At 39.4% G+C, this 22,932-nt stretch overlaps 2 protein-coding genes, 1 long non-coding RNA gene and 1 pseudogene across 3 annotated transcripts in view; 2 read left to right on the plus strand and 2 right to left on the minus strand.

The window, feature by feature from the left end:
* Positions 1 to 1,938: 1,938 nt before the first annotated feature.
* On the minus strand, positions 1,939 to 5,352 carry LOC148103709 (low affinity immunoglobulin gamma Fc region receptor II-like). Its single transcript, XM_087838190.1, has 4 exons — positions 5,166 to 5,352; positions 2,931 to 3,185; positions 2,248 to 2,493; positions 1,939 to 2,075 (listed from the first exon to the last, which is right to left on the minus strand). The coding sequence occupies exons 1-4, from the start codon at positions 5,350 to 5,352 to the stop codon at positions 1,939 to 1,941; spliced, it is 825 nt and encodes a 274-aa protein (XP_087694316.1).
* Positions 5,353 to 9,055: 3,703 nt separating this feature from the next.
* On the minus strand, positions 9,056 to 9,977 carry LOC148103710 (syncytin-A-like; annotated as a pseudogene).
* Positions 9,978 to 12,658: 2,681 nt separating this feature from the next.
* LOC118456070 (uncharacterized) lies at positions 12,659 to 13,379 on the plus strand. The gene is made up of 3 exons (XR_004844339.2): positions 12,659 to 12,753; positions 12,952 to 13,104; positions 13,250 to 13,379. It is a non-coding gene; the product is annotated as an uncharacterized LOC118456070 (long non-coding RNA).
* A 2,022-nt stretch (positions 13,380 to 15,401) lies between these two features.
* LOC148103711 (butyrophilin subfamily 3 member A2-like) overlaps positions 15,402 to 22,932 on the plus strand; it is a 52,068-nt gene continuing 44,537 nt past the window's right edge. The window contains exons 1-3 of the mRNA XM_087833068.1: positions 15,402 to 15,507; positions 15,838 to 16,179; positions 16,321 to 16,614. Of these exons, the coding sequence (XP_087689194.1) occupies positions 15,402 to 15,507; positions 15,838 to 16,179; positions 16,321 to 16,614 (742 nt within the window). The remainder of the gene's footprint in view (positions 15,508 to 15,837; positions 16,180 to 16,320; positions 16,615 to 22,932) is intronic.

Below are 22,932 nucleotides of genomic sequence, written 5' to 3' on the forward strand. Positions count from 1 at the left end.
AGTCACCCATCATGTAGCTCTTATGATTGTCCAGTTTTCTGCACTGTTTTATTACCTAAATGTTAAAACTTTCAGAACATTCTCCATTAGTCATGAATCAGTGATCTTTATATATAAATATAATTTATTTCTGTGTAACACTGAGTTTTCCAAAGTGAAGTAATCCCACTAACAACAGCAGCTGAACCACCATCACAATGATGAAAATAGTCCTCAACGTTAGGAACACGTGAACGACAGAACAAGAAGATGAGCAGGTCTCTCTGTGAAGTGTTCAACTTGTAACATTTTATTCAGTCAAGACTCAGTTAAGTCAAGTAAGCAAAAGCTCTTCTCATGCACCTAAATTTCCCAGATACTAAAATTGGTTTAGTCTTTGTTTAATTAAGTAGAAAATGCATAAATCTTATCAACCAAGAATATGTTGATAATTCACTGCTGTGTCTGATTTATTAAGTTAATTTTATTTTTTGAAAGATTTTCTCGAACTTATTTTAAGTTAGTTAAGCAACCAATCAATTATTTGATCAGGTAACAACTCATGAGCTAAAGCACTATTCTGGGAACATTTGTGTGTCTGTGTGTTTAATAGGGTTAATATTGTGTTCATCTTTCTGTGTCAGACAAATAGAACTGTGATGTTGCTGTATCTGTGTTATGGTGTTTCAGAAACATTTATATTTAATAAAAAAATGTTAAGTGAAGTAAGAAATGGAAAAAAGAATCTTGATATTTTAATATTAAATTTCAAACTTAATACTAAAAAAAATAAAGTTCTAAAACATGTTTCACATTTTTCTTTTTCTGTATGTAAACATATATTTTGTTTCTTTCTTTTCTCATAGATGATATTTTCACTGGGTGTCACATAAATGGACCCAAAAGCAGACACTATGCTCAACAGCGACAAGTTTACAGTGAGTTTATTTGCGACGAAGTAGTAAAAGTTCACGGCGGGAGTCTCGCGGGGCAAAGTGCCTGAAATGGGAGAGAGAGTGGAATTAGTCCATGGCGAGGTTTGTGACGACGAGAGATTAAACAGTGAGAATGGGGGTTTGCCTTACTTGTAGCGCGGGGGGGCAGGAGAGCTGTAGATCGAGGGCAGGTAGTTAAGGGCAGTTTCCAGCAGATGAAGAACTGCAGATGTCCTTACAGGTGGGCGACAGTGTGGGAGGACACCAGGTGAGGCTTGGATCCGCCGACTAGAGGCGGGCCGCTCTTCACCAGGGAAGAATAGCTGAGCCCCGATCACCAACACCCGAGTGGATGACACTGGGATTGTCTTTATATATATATTTTTTGTCAATTATTTTAAAACAGTTAACAAATTTAAAGGTGAATGAATGAAATGAAAGTAGTAACTCACATCCACACCCCTCTGTTGGGTCATTTTATTTTAAAATATGTTAATATATATATAAGTTATTGTTCTTGCCATGCTTACTATTTAGCTGCAGAAGATACACTGACATGTTTGCAGCTACAAGGCTTATGTAGAATTTTTAAGCCACAAGCTGGCACTGAAATGATCACGCTGACATATTTTAACTCTACTGTGAACAAACATTTTCTCATGCGGTTTGTATCTAAAAAGCTAAAATTACTGGAGCGTCTGCAGCATCTAAAATAATCACACGCTGAGTAAACTGAGATACTGAGAGGTCTTTAAACATGCTCAGCAGGCCTGTGGTTTTAAACTCTTCTGTGCATGACGAGTTTAACAGCAACCAACAAAGTCAACGGAATAAAAAAGGAAAAAAAGTATATAGTAAAAAAAAAACTGAAGTCGAAGTATTTTTTACAATATTTGCAATCACCTGTCATAGTGTAGCTCTTATAATTGTCCAGTTTACTGCACTGTTTTATTATCTAAATGTTAAAACTTTCAGAACTTTCTACATCAGTCATCAATCAGTCATCTTTATATACAGATACCATTTATGTGTGTGTAACACTGAGTTTTCCAAAGTGAAGTAATCCCACTAACAACAGCAGCAGAACCACCATCACAATGGTGAAAATAGTCCTCAACATTAGGAACACCTGGACGGCAGAACAAGAAGATGAGCAGGTCTCTCTGTGAAGTGCTGCAATGATAAAAATACATCTGCTGTAAAACAAGTAAGGTTTACCTTTAAATGACAGAATGGGAAAACTGATTGTCTCCACTTAATTATATTTAGCTACACTCTAAAATTATAATTTAGTCTAGCTCTTAATGTCTGATTCAAAATGTCTGATTTGTACCTGTGACAGTCAACAAGCTCTCTGGTGATTCTCCAGTATTAAAGATCATACACTTGTAGAGTCCTTCATCAGACCTGGAAACTTTGTGGATGGTCATCTCTCCTGTGTAGCTGGTCCCAATGAGGAAGCCATCTTTATAGAAATCAGCTGTGAGGTTTGAAGTCTTTGTCTTGTTCCTGCAGCGCAGAGTCACATTGTTTTCCTCCTCGACGGGGACAACAGGACTCTCTAGGACTACAGAACCAGCTGAAAAACAAGACTTTTTATCTGATACAGAAATCTGTAACATTTCAAACCAAACAAGCAAAACACTGAAATAATAAGTGGAACATTTTTTTAGTTAACAGCTGCCATGGCAATGGAATTTTGGACTCATTGATAGTCACTCATTTTAATGTTAATTTTTATTAATAGTACATAAGACTGAACAAATACTGTGGCTTGATTCATCAATATTGTGGCAACATTTGAATGGAATCGTTATGGTTCATTAAAATAATTAAATTAAATGCTGTTTGCAATTAATAATCACAATAATAGTTCAGAATACTATAGTTATAGATACCAATAGAACATTTTTATGTTAGAAAATGTTTCTGAATGACATTTATAAATCCATCAGGTCATAAATGACGTCATCTTTTCATAATAAAATATTTCAGTCACTCGAGTGTTAAACATACGAGTTATGGTGATGTTGACACTGATGCTTTTCTCTCCTGCTCCAGTCTCACACCAGTATTCGCCGCTGTCTGTTGCATAGGCTCGATGAAGCGCACACAGTAGTGTTGGTGAGCTCTCATCACACACTGAAATGAAGGCCTCAGTATTTCTAATCCCTTTTAACTGAGAAGCTCCATCAAGACCCTCACAGTGAAAGAAGACAGACTCCAGTTCAAAGAACTGCAGTCTTTTTGGGACGATGCGAAACACAGCATCTTAACCAGAAAGAGATCAAATGTAGTTACTGTATAGAGTAAAGGAACAATCAATAATTTCTGTAGTAAACAAAAGTTTGTAGACAAAATCATGTGATTTAAGAGAGAAACTTGCTCAGCTGCTTACCCCTGTTTTCAACATGTGCGGCCAGCAGAATAAATACAAGTAACACTGAAAAATTAAATAAATTATCAGCCAAAGAGTTTCTTACTGCAAATATAAACTCTGTTACAAATGAACTTCTGCGCACGACCTCCTGCTGAATATTTATAAATTTATATTTATAATAATATAATTTATATATTTATAAATTATGACATTTTAATCTGTCAGACCTTCAGTGAGTTTTATTTAATGCAAACTGTGAACATACTGACAAACATGACAAAGACCAGATTGACAGAAACACTGTAATTAAATAAGTTTCCAATGCTGTTAAAACCATTTGTGGAAGTTTTATTCAAGTACACAGAAATATGTAAAACCAGAGAACTCACACATTGTGAAGCCGACAGCTGTAACCTTCATGTTGTCCTGCAGCTGAATGTCTGAGCCTGAAATGCAGCTGCTCTGTACTGCAGATGAAAACTTCCTCTTCCTGTGCAGTTTGACTTTAATAACATGAAGCCTGACTCACTGTGGTTCTACCAGAGAGCAGGTTAAGGACAAAGAGAGTAGTTAGAAGTTTGATACTGACCATGAACTGCAAAAACAAGTCCAGCTGAAACTATTCTTTACATACAGATGAGTTACAATATATTTGTGTCTTTGTTTTAGGTTTTGAGTATTTATCGCTTCCTTTAAATTCAATCTGCAGATTAAACAGCAGTTTAAGATTAATATTGTGTTTTAATTTGACATTAACAAACAAATTTGACAGTTTTTGACCTCTACTACCCCAGTCTGCACGTCAAAATGTCCTTAAGAAATATATTAAACGCCATGTTGCCCAAATGCATCCACCAGAGTGTGAGTGAATGTTAAACTGCTTAAACACCAAGTGCTCTATGAATGTCTGTGTGATTGTATCAATGAGGCTTGTAGTAAAAACAGCTATGAGCACTCAGTCAGAGTAAGAAAGACTGAGAATGCATCATCTATATTTATTCAGAGTATAAACTGTATTTATAAATGTCTCACATGTGAAGTCTCTTTAAACCACATACTCTATTGTTTTTATTACATGTGATTAGCTGTTGTGTGTGTCATGTGTCATGTGTAGTGTTATCTGATTACTGTTGAGCTCATAGTGATGAAAAGTGTGAGTGACATTGCTTAAGGAAAGTCACCGGTTACAGTAATGTTGAATAAACACATGGGATGATCCATGTCTGGGGCGAATTATGGCAATAATTCTGGTTTAATGATTTGAGAAAACCTGCACAGGATACTTGTCTTCGATGCTGAATACTTCATTACTCTTATGATCTACAATTGTGTGCAAGTGTGAAGTTTGATTTACCTTCCAGATCTTGTTTTCCAGGCAATGATGGCGTGTATGCAGGCTCCTGGCAGAGCCAGGTGTTAAGCAAACCTAATATGCAAAACACACTGACATCTTTTATTGCAGGGTTCCAGAGCTACTCCGGAGGAGACGCCCTGATGTTGCATTGGCAATGATCTAACTAACCTTTTTCTTTAAGAAAGGAGCCTAGTTCTGATGAGTTGACTCATGGGAGTGTCCATGCATCAAGCGGAGGAATTCCAGGTTTAACATGAAACTATGTAACATGAAACAATGTTTTCTGTGATTTCCATGAGTTTTTCATGATGATTTTCTCCACGGCTTTTTACTGTGACTTGTGGGATTAACATGTTATGGACAGGTATTAAACATCTACAGGTGGTAAATCCATGTTCAGATGAGGGTTTGAAAATCTATAAGTGAAGTTCACTAAACTGAAAGGATAAATGTGGATTGATGTTGGTTGATATGTTTCCCAAATGGTTAGAAGTTTTTCCTTCTAGTAGGGAGCTACAAGTGCCACCCAAGGCAGAGTATTGCTGGAAGAAATCATCCCAAGGGTGGAATCTCCTGACTGAGACTGGGTGCTGATCAGAAGTCTTCAGAGACCCAGCAAGAAGCAGGGACCATTCATAGCAGAGCTGACAGCCCAGGCAGTAGTTGAGGTCAAAGGTCGTGCGGTTTGGGGCCCCACTAGTCATTATGAGAAGATTCCAGAACCACAGCAATAACCATAAAGTTGTGTTGGAACGAGAGGGTGAGGGGTGAAAAGAGCGCCCTCCTCCAACAAGAGCGCACCAAGCTCCAACTCAGCGACTGCAGAGCAGACTCTGTGCCACCCAAGAGGGATCATGAACGCAGATGACACCTTATTAAACAATCAGGCAGTTGTGCCTGAAGTAGTTCCGTGTGGTTTTGTGTTAAGGGGGTCGTTGGTGTGACATTTCTAATCATCTTATAACTGATATGCATTTACATGACTCTCTGAACATCACAAACTCTGTTAGATTCCTGATTAGAAGTGACTGGAGTAGTTATAGCATGCAAGTTTTACAGCAACCTAACTAATAATTATTTGTGTATATTTTGTAGGGTAGCTAGACTGATTTTCTAGCATGTAAGTTCCTGATGCGTAAGTGCATTAGGCCCTCATTGTCTGAGTAAACATAGTAACAACAGTTGTGAGTTCTTTTGACATGTGTACTCAGCTTTGACACGTTGTTTGACAGCCTAAAGTAGGATTTTGGGTTCATCACATTTCATTGAGGGATTTTGATAGGTCTCAAACATGCTGGAAGCACCTAAGGATGAGGTTGTTCTTCTAGAGTTAAATGTGGTTGTTTTGGTTTCTCCAATCACTGATGTGGGGACAGTAAAGATAATTGTAAATGTCTTTGAGAGGGTTTACACTGTTTAGATGGGTCTACAGTAGTAAAGAGTACAGCACACTGCATAGATAGAGAGAAAAGATCTCTCTCAGATATCTCTGTTGTAAATGTTGCTCAGAAGTGTTTGATTTATGTTGGCTGTGTGGAAATTCATGGCTACGTCCGGGTTGTACCCCAGACTGTAGATAGCACTAACACTGAAGTTAGTTTATGTTTGTGGTATTCACTTAGGTACAAATATAGTCACTGTCCTTTATGGCAAACATCTGGACAGGGCAAAGTAAATGGCACAAAGGAGTGTGTGAGATGTTTGGTGAGGCATTTGTGCCTCAATCCCTAATAACACTGGGAATGAGGGTCTTTTACAGAAACCGTTAATAAAATGGGAAACATGGGTTGATGTATTTAATGATAAAGTGGAAAATATATCACACTGAAAGACTTCCTTGTCTAAACAACGGGTTCTTATGAAAGAGCAGCTTGATGTAACTAAGGTTAAAGTTTTCTTTTGCAGATGAACAACGAAGGCTGTTTCATTTCTGTATATGATCTCATATTGTGTTTTCTTTTATGATATAACTGCCATCCTTTGAAGAAAGGGTGGAGACTCAGATGGAGCGAAGATGACCATAAAGTGTGAATTTGTTTTTTTTCCTTCTGATTATAGGGAAGATGCACATTATGGAATTTCTTTGAGTACGCAATTGTGCTGATGTTATGTTCAGTAGTTAGAAAAGAAATCCCCATGTTTTTATGTCATTCTTAATTGTGGTATCACAAAGGGTGGAATGTGGTGGCAGATTTCTTTTCTCATGTATTAATTACATATTTAATCATATCACATTAGTTATAGTAATATCACTTTCTCACTTTACCATAGTAAGAGCACTCCTGCCACTACTTTACATGCATGTGGAAAGTTAACACAGTGAGTCCGTTGTAATGGGAGACATTAAACAGATAGTGAGGCTCCTTCTGCTTATCAGGGATGTAAATCCTTAGGTGAAGGCTAAGCAGAAAACAAGGTCATAATTCTCTCTGTGAGGGAGGAGGCATACCCCCCCCCCCCATTGCAATGTGTTTATTAGGCCCACTTCAAATCAAGCTCACTGGGTGAGTTGCAGGTTATTGTTAATATTTCCATAACACAACGTTCCATTTTCAACCATATAACTCTCAGAATATGTCGACCCTATGCTTACTTGTATTTATCCATTTAAAAGGAAATCCTTCAGCCACTTGAAAATCCAACTTAACTAATAAGCCATGTCTCCACATCAAGTCATGCTTTTTCAATATGAAAAAATACTACTACTACACCTTCTTTATTTACCTGTATTTACCTAAAAATAAAATCGGATCCATCAGATCCTCTGCTAAACCCACTTTGATACTGTGATATAGAGCCTTTACTTTCTATGTAATACATCAATCTATCATTGATCATTCTCTCCATTATTTTGCATTTGTTAGAAGTCAATGCTATTGGTCTGTCATCCCCTGGTTTTGTTTCATCTTTCCCTGGTTTGCGTATCAGGATTATCACTGCTTCCTTCCCACTCTGTGCTTGTTTCCCACCTTTCCAAATCTTATTGTAGACTTAGTAAGACATCCTTGGATGCCTCACTATCGTGATTCATCGTTATATAGCAGATCTGGTCTTTTCCCGAAGTTGATATCTTGGATTTCTTAAGTGCTCTGTTCAATTACTTTTTTGTAAATTATATGCTGTATTTAGTAAATCATTAGTGTCTTCCTCTTAATAATTCTTGATTCTCAGCCAGTGTCCGTTCTTTTCCTCTTTTCCTTTCTTCATCAATATTGTCTGAACTGTGAATTTTAGCAAATGATTTTGTCATCACATCAGCCTTCTGTTCATTTCTAATTGCTTTTATTTCTCCATCACCCAGGATTGCATCCCCATATTCTCTTTTAATCCCATTAATTTTCCTTATCACTGACCATACCTGATTTATTTTAGTCTGTCCTCCCAATGAATTACAAATATTCCTCCACAAATGTGTCTTTGCATTTTTTATCATTCTTCTCAAATTACCCTGTGACCTTTTATACTCAATAGGATTCTGAGTGCTATGATTTCTTTTCAACATTTTGAAAGCTTCATTTCAAGACTTAATGTCTACATCACATTTCTTTCTCCACCACAATAAGATCTTCTTCTTGGTCTTACCTCCTTTCTTCATTATTAATTGATTAGTTGCTTCCAAAATGGCACAACACAGATAAATGTAAATCATCAGCATCAACACGTAAATCAGCTCTTTGTAACTGCTGTTCACTTATGGGCCTAAATGATTCCCAGTCAGTGCTACTGAAATTCCACCTCTCTACTGCTCCTATTTCATACTCTTCCACATCAAATTTATTTCTATTTCTGTCATTATAGGATAGTGATCACTGCCTATTGTGTTTCTTTCTGTCAAGAGATGTATTCTAAAGACACTTCTTCAGCTGAGAGTCAGAGAGTGGAGACACACACGCTGCAGTTTTTACTTGCAAAGGCGGTCACAGAGCGCTCATACCCGAGAGTGTGGCTCAGGGACTCGCGCTCTGCCACTGCTCTGGTCTTTATTTATATACAAAGGTAATACAACAGTGAATACAATGAATACACTTTTAGGAATGTTATGTGTATGTGAGTGTGTGTGTGTGTGTGTGTGTGTGTGTGTGTGTGTGTGTGCGTGTGTTTGAGTGTGTGTGAGCGGGGAAGCGACTCTTCCTGGTACGAGTGAAACTGCTTGTTCAGCTCTTATTATCGCTGTGGGAAGAAACTGATAAAAGAGAACAGAACAAGTCTCTGTAGTGAACAACAGTCTAAGTCATCAAAAGGTCATCATGCAGTATTCTATCATATGTAAACTTATATCATTAAAAGCTCATACTGACTACTAAGTACAATTCTCCATTGACATTCCCTCCTGTTGTCATGTATAACTTTTAGTGAGATATCAGTATGTAACATCTTGTTGTACATTTTCTGTCACATCGTCATTAATCACACAAAGTCTTCATGTTCCAACAGGTCGGGGTCATCATCATCATCATTTGTCACGGCTATGCATGCAGCAACAGTGGAAACAATTATGTGGTTAATCATGAGTTTTAGACATGGCAGTATACATGTTACAAAAACACAAAATAAAAGTAAAAATACTCCAACTACAATGAGTAGTCTTTTTAGCACCTGTAGCCAGGAGCCAGTGTAAAGCCAAGAAAACCAGTCACTTGTATCACTTACATAGTCCTGATTTTGGGCCTGTTGGATCTGTCTCAAGGTGTTCAGGGCGTCAGTCATGTTTGATGAGTGTACACTGTCTGGTATGTAAGTGCAGCAGGTGTTGTTGAAGAGGACGCAAAGTCCCACTTTCTCTGCTAGTATCATGTCCAGAGCTACTCGATGTTGCATCACTGCAATCCGAAATGCATCAATTTCCTGGTTCTGTTGTTCGTTGATCTTACACGAAGCGTTCAAGAAGAGTCCAAAACGGTAGTCCAGAGTTTCAATCCTCAGCATGTTTTTTTCCAGTTCCCACCCAGGGGAACAATGAATGGAGTACTTTCTGTCCGGTAGTCCATAATTTGAATTCCTTGGGTACGTCGCTCCCCCATATTGGGTCATGTGGCTGAATTTTGGGGAACGTTGATCTTCTTTTCCGGCGTGCTGTAGAAGTGGTGTTTACTGCGGTCAGCCTGAAAGTGTGGTCTGACAGGAATATGGGAGCATATGTTCCTGTCCAGCCTGGGGGCAGTATGAAATATGCCTATTGTCCACATAGCCAGGCCATTCCTTGCACCCAGTACGTGCCATTAGATGGTCCAGTCGTGTTCACAGGGGCACCTTCTCCTCCTTCAGCGGTCTGGTTGCAGTTAGTGGTGTTTCCAAGCGGCCTGTTACCTTTGCTTTGTTTATAGCACATGGAGTGGTTCTTCCCTGGGGTTTGGTCCAAGAACACTGGGAAGTGTATTCCGGTTTGTCACATTGAAGTTGATCCAGAAGTTGATTTTTTCAAATCTAGTATCAATCAACTAATTTGCATATCAGCTCATAATGCGCTAAGTTGACAGGTCAATGGAAATGCACGTTCAAAATGTTATCACAAAAGAGAATTTCCTTCATACAGTAAACTACTTGTGTTGCATCAATCAAACAGAAAGCATCTCACAATTTATTGTATTACCAAATAAATTTATTGTCTGATTACTGCTTGGTCATACCAGACTCTCTCGGTCTTTATTTTTTCTTCTCTGTTTTCACAAACGTTTCACCTATTGTCGAGCTGGAGAGTTAAATGTCAGCAGTGGATAAATTCAGCATTTGATAACAAAACTCTGTTAAGTTTTCCCTGTTTTAACACCAATGGGAGATACAGGCGCATGTATAGTGTGTGCTATAGTGTAAGCTGTTCTTCATTGCATGTATGTGTGTTAGTACACTTGCATGCAGGGCCTGTGGGCCTGTCTCACCCAAAAGGGCATTTTCTTAACAGCTGCCTTTCTCTTGCGTGTGTTAAGAAAGGCAAATGTGCTTGTAGCAGTTGTGAGATTATTATGCTGTTATATGTTACATTATACCTGTAATCAAAATGAGTACTGATACTGCTGTAGGCCACATCATACTTATTGTGTGATCAGTATGTAGTTTTAGTTTGCATCACACTTCTGATTTAAAAGAATGTGAAAATCATTAGATTTATTATATAGGTTTGTATTATCCTATGCTGCTGATTTTCTGTGAGTGAGTTAGACTATTTCATGACATTTCATATTGCTGAGCTATGAAGAGAATATTGTGTGCAGAGAGTCAGGGCCTTGCTTTTCTGATAGTAGAGACAACAGAGCACATTGCACGGGAGCTCCACCTCCACCTTTTGTTGAAAGCAGAAAAACAGGGAGCCAAGGTCATAACTCAGGCTCACTGACAGTTAGAAAGAATGTGAATGCTTAGTTTGTGGCTGTGGCACATTTTGTATGGCTTCTTTTCTTTTGTTTGGTAGCTTTCTGCCTTCACCTGAGAGGGTGTGCCCTAAGTATGTGACTTCCGGTCTCCATAATTGGAGTTTATTTAAAGATACCTTATGGCCTTGCTCAGCCAAGTGACGTAACACAGCCATGGTATTTTGCTTACACCCTTCCTCTGTGTGGCCAGTCACTAAAATGTCATCTACATAGAGTAGAAACTGTCTCACCCCTCAAAAGTGAAGCCAAATAGATGTTGTGAGTCGGGGTGTAAAGGCACTGAGAAAAAAGCGTTTGATAAGTCTATCACTGAGAACCATTGTTCTTTTGGAGTGACTTGATTCAGTATAGAGTGGGGATTTGCTACTACTGGTGGCATAATTTCAGTGATTTCATTTATTGCACGCAGATCATGCACTAGACAGTATTTTGCAGTATTAGCTTTCTTCACCACTTAAACAACACATCTCCTCTCTTTGTTTGTTTTATTTATTTATTTTAAATTCTCCTTTCTCAAAAACAGAAAATGAAATTGTAGTTGTTCTTGGCTGAGAGACACAAGACCCCCTTTTTTTCCTTTTTTTTCAAGACAAGAAACTAAGTTTTAACTTTTCTGCGTTATCACCTAAAACAAAGCAAACAACCCAGCTCTCAGCTGGCTCTGAACTTATCATCATCAAGGTCGCATGGTGAGAGCTACTTCAGAAGTCAGAAAAGCAGAAAAGAAAGTTTTGAAAGAGAAAGTACGCTGTAGAGGTCTGTGCAAAGTTATTCTTCCAAGTATTTTTTCTTCTGTTTTAACAATGTTCTACTTTGTGTAAAGAAAACTGAAGGCATTAAAATATTGTAAATATTTTAGATTTGACTGATTTACAGCAGCTGTGCAAAGTCAAGCAGCTAAAAAGTCAATTTGCAGTCTACACTCACAGCAAACTGTCTCTGTTGGCTGAAGTTTACCAGTTGTGATTCCAACTTTTCATAAACGGCTATTTTATGGAATTCATGGTGAGACCAGCTTTAGTCCATGTGCAGAAAATTATGAGATGGAAAACAATAAATAATAAATTTTAAAATACTTTTATTATGGATATCTTTTGAAATAAATGAGAACATGTGCAAACATCAGATATGGTTATCCAACTCTGAACTTTTAATCTATAAACACAGATTTTGATCAGATCACTTTGTATTTATTTGTTGTTTATTTTATATTGCACTATTTTTTTTCTTTATCCTGCTGCTGTAACAAACCAATTTACCTTGTGGATCAATACAGTACCTATCTATGAAACCTTATTATCTGATAGCTAAGCTTTCTTTGCGGCCCATTACACAATCAAAACAATCAGCAGCAGACAGAGTTCATCTCAAAGCTAAAGATGACACTGACCAAAAGTTATTCTCTAGGCTGCAATTTAGCACTAATGTGAAGTAATGTGTTCACTTCAATCAGTAACTAAATGTCTGGTGCCTTAACTCTGGAGTTAATGGAAAGTTATAGTGCTAAGTGCATGTTGAAGGCCTCATGACAGTACTTGACATATTAAAACATATAACATGTAAAATATGTTTTTAGTCTTGAATAAGTTGACTTTAATGACCTCTTGTGGCCACACTTGTATTTATCACTGATGTATTTTCAGAGCAGGATGCTTCCACAGATAGATGTGCTCTCCCTTTCTCCAGTCAAAGTCTTCAGTATTTTGATTTTCCATCTTCTAATACACTTAAATCGAGGTAAGTTTGATGTTACATGCAGAATATTTTTTTATTACAGTGGATATAAACAAAATAGTGCAAATATGTTACATTTGGTACAAACTGTAGTTTATAATTTGTTTTTTATAATTTGTTGCCTGCCTGCAAGTGTTTATTTAATTCTTTAGTGAAACATGTTTTTAATATTTTTATCTTCATCAAAATTTTTAAAACAAGAAAGAAAAATAATGCTCTATGCTGAGAAGAACCTCATAGGGAGCTGTGCTTTTGATTTTTACTCCGTCGCATGCGATGAGAGCACCGATGCTACAGACGCTGCACAGCTGCTCATTTTTTTGCGGGGAGTGGACGAGAGCACGAGCGCTTTAGGTGAGTAAAAAATATATTCCACAGTACCCGTGTGTTAATGTGCAGGTACACATGCTTCAAATATCAATAATGCGCATCAATTCTGTCACTACCCTGCTTTTGCGCACCACTTTCTTAAATGCTTTTTTTTATTGTTAACACACAGAGTACACACCGCTGTGCACAGGGCACGCACACGCAAAGTCAGCTGATCTCACCTGATGCAGATTTGCTCCTTGATCAAGTGACATTTGTCTGGATTTTTGGCACGAGTGGCGATCAGCACCGCAGCTGGATGGCCTGATTTACATACCCCAGCGCAGCTGATACTCACCAGAAGAATTTACTAAAATTATGAACTCCTGTTATAAAGTCCAGTTCAGTCTGTTAATGTTGATAACCGTTTCAAACGAACGTTAATAGGTGTGTTGCTAAGCCTAATAACTTAAATAATAAACCTGAAATGTACCCGTCCCATTTTCCCCTTTATTGTTTTTTCTCTGTGCTGTAAATCTTCAGTCTAAGAAGAAATCTGAGGCTGCTGTTCTGAGAATGAGCTAACAGAGCTTTTTCTGAATAAATCAATAAAGATCCATTTATGGAAAGCTGTGATGAAGGCAGTTTTGTCTTTAATCATATTCAAAAATATATCATATTTGACCACTTTTAAGGGATTTTTCTAACTTTAATACACTAAAGTTAAGGTCATATACCTAATTTCTAGTAAGTGGCCCAGCCCCTCCTATATTTTTAGGTATGTGGCCCTCAGTGAAAAAAGTTTGGACACCCCTACTCTACACCCTACAGAGTTTTATCAGAATACACAACCTTTTAGAGCTGTTTACAGACAAAATGAAATGCAAATACTACCAAAAACATGAGCTCCTTGTTGACAGTAATAACAAACTGCTGAGCCATTTGCACATGATCTGAACTGATCTGAAGCAGTATGCAATCAAGGTCAACCGTCTCTGTGTTCATCATGCTCAGTGTTTATCTGATAGACCAAGGAATGAACGTTAGAAACTGATCCAACCGGAATGTCTGGTTTGCAGTGACTCATTAATACTGAGTTTTTGTTTCCTGCTCGGCTCCAGTGACTTGTTTCACTTTGACAGTTTGGATCACTGTGTCGAAGTCTGGGGTCTATCTGTGGTAAGTCTTCTTTTGTTTGTTTGTTTTGTTTTGGGGTTGTTTATGAGTCAGAGGACAAACAAAAAAGAAGCTTATAACAAAAAACTACTATTTGTGGTAAAAAAAAAAAAAAAAAGAAAGGAATATTTTCTACATGTTACTGAATAAAGTCAGACTGCTGTTTCTTTGTCAAACTGTAAGAAACATACTAGATGACAAATGTCTGTCAGTTGTTAAAACCTCCCACAAAGCTCCAAATGTAGCAGCAAAGTGTGAGAAAAGCTGTATTTATGTTTATAAAGAACTGTTCTTGGAGTCAGAGACCTGCACTTAAAGCAGAAAAAAAAACTCTGAACTTTCAGTTTTAGTCGTGTGCTTAGGTTACACTGCTATGGAGCAGGTTCATTTCAAAATAAAAGGTCATAGTCTAAGCCAGGGGTAGGCAACCTTTCTGATGAACAAATGTAATTGTATAAAGTTGTTCTATATAGTGTGTAACTGTTAATACAGAGTGTTATTAAATTGATTGCTAATGCAATCGGCACATTGACTTGTTTTTTTATCATCAACAATTTTTATTTATTTCATTTTAAACTTCAATAACAGAACTTAAAGAAAAATACATAAATAAATAATTTTAAAAAGAAACAAACAAAACAACAACAACAACGACGAAAAAACAAACAAACCCCCCCCCCCCCCCCCAAAAAAAAAAAAACCCCAAACAAACAAAAAAAAAAACCACACCAATCCCCACACCACCTCTCTGTCATTACTCCTCTGTTCTTCAAGTTACATAAAGCCAGCTTGTAAAGGGGGACCAAATACAATCATATTGATGCAATTTGTCTAATAAACTATAAGTCACTTTTTCATAAGACGCCAACTTAGCCATTGTCATTAGCCACTCTTCATAGGGAGGGGGGTTCTTTTTCCACCAATGTCTTAGCAGGACCCGTTTTGTGTGTTCACTTTTATCAATAACAAAATGTCTGGTGCTTTAAATCTGGAGTTAATGGACAGCAATAGTGCTAAGATGATGACCTCATGACAGTACTTAACATATTAAAACATGTAACATGTAAAATATGTGTTCAATCGTGAATAAGTTGATTTTAGATATGAAATTGACAAATTCTTATTATTACAATAAATTCTTGCAACCACACATGTATGTATCACTGATGTATTTTCAGAGCAGGATGCTTCCACAGATAGATGCACTCTCCCTTTCTCCAGTCAAAGTCTTCAGTATTTTCATTTTCCATCTTCTAATACACTTAAATCGAGGTAAGTTTGATGTTACATGCATAATATTTTTTTTATTACAGTGCATATAAACAAAATAGTAAATATGTTACATTTGGTACAAACTGCAGTTTATAATTTGATTTTTGTAATTTGTTGCCTGCCTGCAAGTGTTTATTTAATTCTTTAGTGAAACATGTTTTTAATATTTTTATCTTCATCAAAATTTTTAAAAAGTGAAAGAAAAATAATGCTCTATGCTGAGTGTCATCTTTAACTATATATATGCATTCAAACTGGCTGCAGAAATTAATGGGCACGTCTTTCTTTCTTTCTTTCTTTCTCTTTCTTTCTTTTGTCTCCTGTCTACAGCGGAGTCTCAGGTGGTTGGTCCACATCAACCAGTAGTTGCATTAGTTGATGATGATGTTATTTTACCATGTCACGTGGAGCCTGCAGAGGATGTGACAGCTGAGATATTGGAGTGGACAAGATCTGACTTGAACCCAAGATTTGTCCATGTGTGGCGATCCGGTCAGGATCTGGTGACTACAAGAAATCCTTCATACAGGGGAAGAACATCACTGTTCATCAATGAACTGAAGCATGGAAACATTTCACTGAAACTCTCCAGAGTAAAACTCTCTGATGAAGGAACATATGAATGCAGCATTCCTTTAATGGAGAAAAAATCTTTTGTTAAGCTTGTGGTTGGTAAGTAGACTTTAGAAAAGAGAACACGCCAAATGCGTCAGAATTATAAAATTTAAATAATTTAATAACTGTGAATTACTGTCCATAATGGGATTTTTTTCACCCACTAACATCTTTTTGTAAACTCTTCTTTTTGTTCAGCATCCGATGCTGCCACCTCTCCTGTCATCAGTTTATCAGGGATTGACAAAAACAGAGGAGGAGTGGTGTTGCAGTGTGAGTCTGCAGGCTGGTATTCAGAGCCTGAGCTGCTGTGGTTGGACGGTGAGGGAAACCTCCTCTCTGCTGGACCTACAGAGACCCTCAGAGGTCCTGATGACCTCTATACTGTCAGCAGCAGAGTGACTGTGGAGAAGAGACACAGCAACAAGATCACCTGCAGAGTCCAACAGAGGAACACCAACCAGAGCAGAGAGACACACATACATGTTCAAGGTTCAAATTATATTTTTACATTTATGATAGAAACACTTTTTGAACATCTGAAGTCCAAATGTATTCAAACTTCGTTCTTTTGTACGATTTCAGAGGATTTCTTTGAGATTTTGAGAACTGAGCCCAGTTCTTCCTCTGTCATCATCGGTTTGGCTGTTAGTTTGGCTCTTTGCATCCTCCTGTTAATTTTTTCAGTTGTTGTTCTTGTACGTAGAAGGAGGAAACACATGAGTAAGTCACTGATTAATTATTCTTTATCGGTACTATGAATCAATGTTTTCGTTGAGACTCTGATGAGAGGTTTAATATTTTAATCCAAGTTTGGGCATTTCCTTCTTATTTAATTTTAATTTCAAAAAGAGAACAACAGAAGACCAAAGGATCAGACTGACTCAGGAGATGCTGAAGTTCCTCTGAGTAAGAGAGAGGGAGCGCAACTCAATACCAGCAGCTCTTCTATCAACACTAAGAAGCAGACTTCATGCGTGAGTAGATAAACATGAATAAGTTAAATATCAAGATATTCATTGTTTTCAGAAATGAAATGAAATACTAATACTAATCAGGATTTCACAATTAAAGTACCTGAAATAATAATCAACAGAAAAAAGAAGAAAAGAAGAAAAAAAAAAACTGAGTTACCACACAGACAATAACTGTATTTTGGACATTTACTAAGGTTGAGTAGAAAGAATCCTCTTTTGATTTTAAAGAGATTATTAAATACAGTTCTTTTGAATTCTTTTGGCGGCAGAAAAAGACTGGACTCAGAGTGGTCAAAGCTCAAAAAATAATCTTTATTTTACATTTCCGGAAATGGAGGCCTGAACACACTAAGACAAAAGCTCAGGTCTGAAAGCTTTAGAAGCCAGCATGGTTATATGTATATTTCCGCTGCACGTCACACACACCAAGTTTCGATGAAAACACTGCTTAGTTTCACTTTCTGTCTGCACCTCCTGTGCTCTGCAAAAGCATGCAGTTTCCTGTCAGTACTCTTGGCTCAGACTCTACTCAGAGACGGCCCTTTTAGACTATATTTAAAACAAGTAACAATAAGCACTAAATAAGCACTAACAACATATTTATTTTATGACAAGATGAAGCAGAAATAATGTGTTTCACATTATCATTGTTAGATTACTATTTCAGTAATGTCACCACAGTCTCTGTTTTGGTAAAAATGTTGCTATACTGTTTAAATGATTTTATATAATCAAACCTTTCCTGATGAAAACACACATCACCAACAAAGACAATAGGTATGCTCATAAATATAAGAAACCGCATATTTGTGTTTTTATGTCATATAAGCAGATTTATTGATTGTGGCTTTAACCAGTGTTCTCTCATGCTGTAGAAGTTACATTATTTATTACCTGGAGTGAGTAATCAATTACACTATGTGTTACATTACTTGTGTGTTACTAGATAACAAAACCAGAAATCCACCTTTACATAATTACCATTTAACAATATAATCCTTAAGAGTACAATCCCACAGACTGACACAAATCTCCATCCTAATGACGAGCAGACAAAAAAAAGAACATTTAAAAAACCTCCATTTTCTGTTGGCTCCATTGTAGAGGGTCAGACTTACAGCAGCTGGACCTTTAAGAGGACATGAAAGCTGCGCACATAAAGGCTAATTTACACAATGAGCTCTCAAACACGGACACAGATGTGTGTGAATGTGTGTGTGAATGGGTGGATGACTGGATATGTAAAGCCCTTTGGGGTCCTTAGGGACTAGTAAAGCGCTATATAAATACAGGCCATTACCATTACCAGGCCATTACAGATGTAACTGTGAAGCTGGATTTAAGAATCAAATGCTTAAAGTTTTAAAAACATGTTTAGCGCCATCTTCTGTCAGTACTTGACGTCATGTGGTTGGTTACGGTTGATAGACTTACATTAGTTTATGTTAGTTAACTAGTGAGAGAATTGAGATCTGAGAGGAAAATAACGACAGTAAAACTAAAAAGAAAGAAAAAAGCAGAGACTCCAGGAAGAGATGCCACACTCGTTGGGAGACCTTTTGTTTTTTTCCTCACATCATCTCACTGACTGGATTCCTTCATATTAGAAGTGAGGAAACATGAATGCAATGGAAGTGAAGGAGACTGTAACGTGGAGATTAATTTTCCTGCAGACATGGATGTTAGGATTTCCAATCGTCTTCGGTAAGAAATGGTTCTGTTTGTGGTTTGATACTCATGTAGTAACTGTTTATAAGGTTGTAAACCTGCAGTCAGCTGAGACTGAAGAAGTCACTTGTATGATGACGTCCAGATAAACAGAATTCTTTTGGTGCACACAAATATGTTTTGTTTGCTGAGCTGACAGAAATGTTTCATTTGAAATGACCGGACGCTTAAAACACAAATTACTTCCTTTATTTTCAGCCCTCTCTTCTAGGTCTAGTTAGATGTTGAAGTACTGCAACGGCAATTTAATTAGCCTCTTTTTAGGCAAAATCTCCAGGTGATAAATAAGTGAACTGCATTGCATTTTATGTGTTTTGTTTAGGCTCAAATCAATTTGATGTTTGAAAGTTGGCAGTGAAATATCAAGAACATGTCCACTGTAACCCCTGACCTTGGCACATGTCATCTCTTTTCATGCAAATCGGTTTGATGTTCGGGGGCTCACAGTGATGTGAAATAACTCACCTCTAATGCATCAAAACAAAAGTAACGAGCCTGTTCTGAAATGTATAATTATTCAAAAGTACAGATATTTGTTTAAAAATGCAGCAAGTAAAAATAAAAAGTTCTCAGAAAAATGAACACTCAAGTAAAGTACAGATACCAGAAATTTTCAACTGAAGCACAATAACAAGTATTTGTACTTTCTTTGTCTGCCATTTCTCAGTTGGCAGTAACTTCGAGGCGGAAGCTCCACGAGGAACAACAGAGGAGGGAGGAAGCTGAAAAGAAACTTGGCGAGCTGCAGAACGATAAAGAAAAGGTTCATATTTGGTATTTGTTATATATTTGTCGTGTGTGTGTGTAAACCAGCACAGACAGACTTCACAGAGATCACCACACTGATTCTGTTGTAGAAACATGTACAGGTACAAGTGAAGGCTGCAGTACTACAAAGCTCAGAAGCCTCATCATTGCTTTTAGCGCCTGTTGAAGATCAGGAACTAAAACAAGGAACATATGTAACATATTTAATGAAATGACTGTAATTATAATGTAAATAGTAATGTATTAAACTAATGTGTGACATCACTTTGCTACAGCAAAATGTAATGTGATTACAGTCATGTGTTAGACCGAACGCTGGTTTTATATGATATTTATTATTCACTTTATTCTCACTTTCTCTTTTTCACTTTTTTTTTTTTTTTTTTATCACTCCTGGTTATTTCCAGGCTGACCTGTAAAGTACTGCTGTTATGTTGTCTCCATTAACTCACTAACTTTAAAAAACTTCAGGAGGAACAACAGAGAAAGTAGGGCATCAAAAAGAACTTGGCGACCTGCAGAATGTTAAAGAAAAGAGTCATATATTTGTCATTTGTTTTATAGTTGTCATGTGTGTCTATTAAAAGCTGTGATGTCTCTCTCTCCTGTCTACAGCTGAAAAACGAGCTCCAGGATGAGAAGAAAAGGAACGCAGAACAAGAAGAGAAACTCAAAACTCAGGTTTGCTTTTTAAAAAAATCTTTTTACGTTTAAAACTAAAACTGATTCCAACAAGTTAAACTATTCAAACAAACACAAGACATCAAAAACTTGTTAATGACACTGAAATCCAGCTCCACTCAATAAAATGGTAAATAAACTGTGAATGTTTAATATTTTCTTTATTGTGTAAAATCAGATTTGATACATTTTATTTTGGAGGGCACGACATTCAAACTGAGATATTGTCATGATCGGGCAAATTACACACGGTAATTCGGCCTGCCCGTGTGGCGTGCTGGCTAGACCCAAACGCGGCGAAGGCTAGCGATGGGTTGGAACAGACACGCAGTTATTCTAGTAACGATCAGTGCATGAAGCATGGCTTCGGAACTGGCGTTACAGACGAAGAGCGAGCGGAGCCGGGATGACAAAAAGAATCGAGAGGAAAAACACTCACAGTTGCTGAATCAGGCGGAGACTGACGTCGGCAAGGTTTCGGAGCTCCTGACATGAAAAGAACGATGTCTGAGCGGCGAACAGGTGGGTGGCGTCTCTCTTTTAAACCCGGCCCCGTGATCAGCTGATCACCAGCTAACAGGGCCCCCCCCCCGAAGCCCAAGATCCACCGGACAGTGTAGACAGGACCCCCATCGACGAACCTGGGCGGGGGCGGGGCTGGGGAGGGGGGTGCCAGCGAGGAAGTAATGCGCTGCTTAAGCTGCGAGACGTGGAAAACCGGATGGACCTTCATGGCGGGTGGAAGCCGGAGACGATAAGTCACGGGGTTGAGCCGGGCAGTGATCTTGTACGGGCCAACGAACCTGGGAGTGAGCTTCTTGGACTTGATGCGGAGCCTCAGGTGCCTTGTGGAGAGCCAGACGCGATGCCCCGGCTGAAAAGGATGACCCGGGCGGTGGCGGCGACGATACTGCTTGGCGTACAGAGCGTTGGCTCGGGAAATGGCAGCCCGCGCCTTGATCCAGGCCTGACGACAGCGGTGGACCATCCGTTCAGCAGCAGGCACGTCGACCTCCACCTCCTGATGGCTGAAGATAGGAGGATGGAAACCATGACAGACTTCAAAGGGTGAGAGACCGGTGGCAGAAGAGACGTGAAGGTTATGAGACAGCTCAGCCCACAGCAGGTAACGAGGCCAAAGCGACGGTTGGGCGGAGACGAAGCACCTCAAAAAGCGCCCCAGCTGTTGATTGGTCCGTTCAACCTGCCCATTGGTTTGAGGGTGATAGCCGGACGAGAGGCTGGGAGAGGCTCCAATCAGGCGGCAAAAGGCTTTCCAGAACCTGGCGGTGAACTGGTGCCCCCTGTCGGAGACTATGTCCTTGGGGAACCCGTGAAGCCAGTCGACATGGTCCAAGAAGAGCTCAGCTGTCCGTTTGGCGGAAGGGAGGTCGGCCAGGGCGACCAGGTGCACCGCCTTCGAAAACCGGTCTACAAAGGTGAGGACGGTGTCAAGACCGCCCACGGATGGGAGGCCGGTAACAAAGTCAAGGCTGACATGGGACCAGGGACGTCCCGGCACAGGGAGAGGGTGAAGGTCGCCAGCGGGAGGCTGAGTGGAGGACTTGGCCTGAGCACAGGTGTCACAGGCGGAAACGAATTCCCAATTCCCATCCCAAGTCATGGAGGGCCACCAGAAGGCACGGCGGAGGAGTTGGAGGGTCCTGTCAGGCCCCAGGTGACCAGAGAGCCGGGAGGAGTGAGCCCAGAGCAAGGCCTCCTGACGGCACCGGGATGGTACATAGAGCCTCCCAGCAGGGGTGTCAGGCGGAGGTGGTTCGGCGGTCAGGGCATCCCGGATAGTCCTCCAGGGGCCACCAAAGGGGGGCAGCGAAGCAATGAGAAGGTAGGATAGGTCCAGGGTCTGACGTGAGGCCGTGCTGGGCGAACTGTCTGGAGAGAGCGTCTGCCTTAGTGTTCTTGGAACCAGGGCGGTAGGCGAGGTGAAAATTGTAAGGCTCAAAGAATAAGGCCCAACGGGCCTGCCTTGGGTTGAGCTGCTTGGCAGACCGAATATGGATCAGGTTCTGATGATCAGTCCAGATCAGAAAAGGGTCTTTCGCTCCCAGGAGCCAATGCCGCCACTCTTCTAAGGCCCACTTGATGGCAAGGAGTTCTCGGTCTCCGGCACCGTACTGTTGTAGCGTGGGAGAAAATTTCCTTGAGAAATAACAGCATGGGTGAAGTTTTCCATCCGGGCCATGTTGAGAAAGGACGGCGCCAGCGCCAACATCGGAGGCATCCACCTCCACCACAAAATCTCTGGCAGGATCAGGGTGGAGCAGGACGGGGGCCGTAGTGAACCGGTGGATAAGGTCTCGGAATGCCTGTTTTGCGCCTGGGGAGAGGCAGAAGGACTTAGGCAGGTTAGCTGGTTTGGTGAGGGATGTCAGTGGGGCGACAACGGTGCTGAAATTCCGAATAAAGCACCGATAGAAATTGGCAAAGCCCAGGAAGCTCTCTAACTGCTTAAGGCTGGAGGGCTGAGGCCACTGGGTCACGGCTTGGACCTTTTGCGGGTCCATGGTCAGGCCATCGGAGGAGATGGTGAAGCCTAGGAAGGAGGTGGACCGCTGATGGAAAGCACACTTCTCCAGTTTGCAGAACAGCTGGTACTCGAGCAGCCTGCTCAGCACGGCCCTCACATGGCGAATAT

Source organism: Neolamprologus brichardi, chromosome 3, assembly GCF_056152115.1.
Source record: "Neolamprologus brichardi isolate AB-2024 chromosome 3, ASM5615211v1, whole genome shotgun sequence".
In the NCBI taxonomy this organism is placed as follows: domain Eukaryota; kingdom Metazoa; phylum Chordata; class Actinopteri; order Cichliformes; family Cichlidae; genus Neolamprologus; species Neolamprologus brichardi.

Excerpts from the sequence above, each read along its gene's own strand:
- LOC148103709 (XM_087838190.1), bottom strand. The coding sequence starts at position 5,352 with ATGACTAGTGGGGCCCCAAACCGCACGACCTTTGACCTCAACTACTGC. Across the intron at positions 3,186-5,165 it reads CTCTGCCTTGGGTGGCACTT|ATGCTGTGTTTCGCATCGTC; the intron begins GTAGCTCCCTAC and ends TTTCTGGTTAAG. Across the intron at positions 2,494-2,930 it reads TGTCAACATCACCATAACTC|CTGGTTCTGTAGTCCTAGAG; the intron begins GTATGTTTAACA and ends CTTGTTTTTCAG.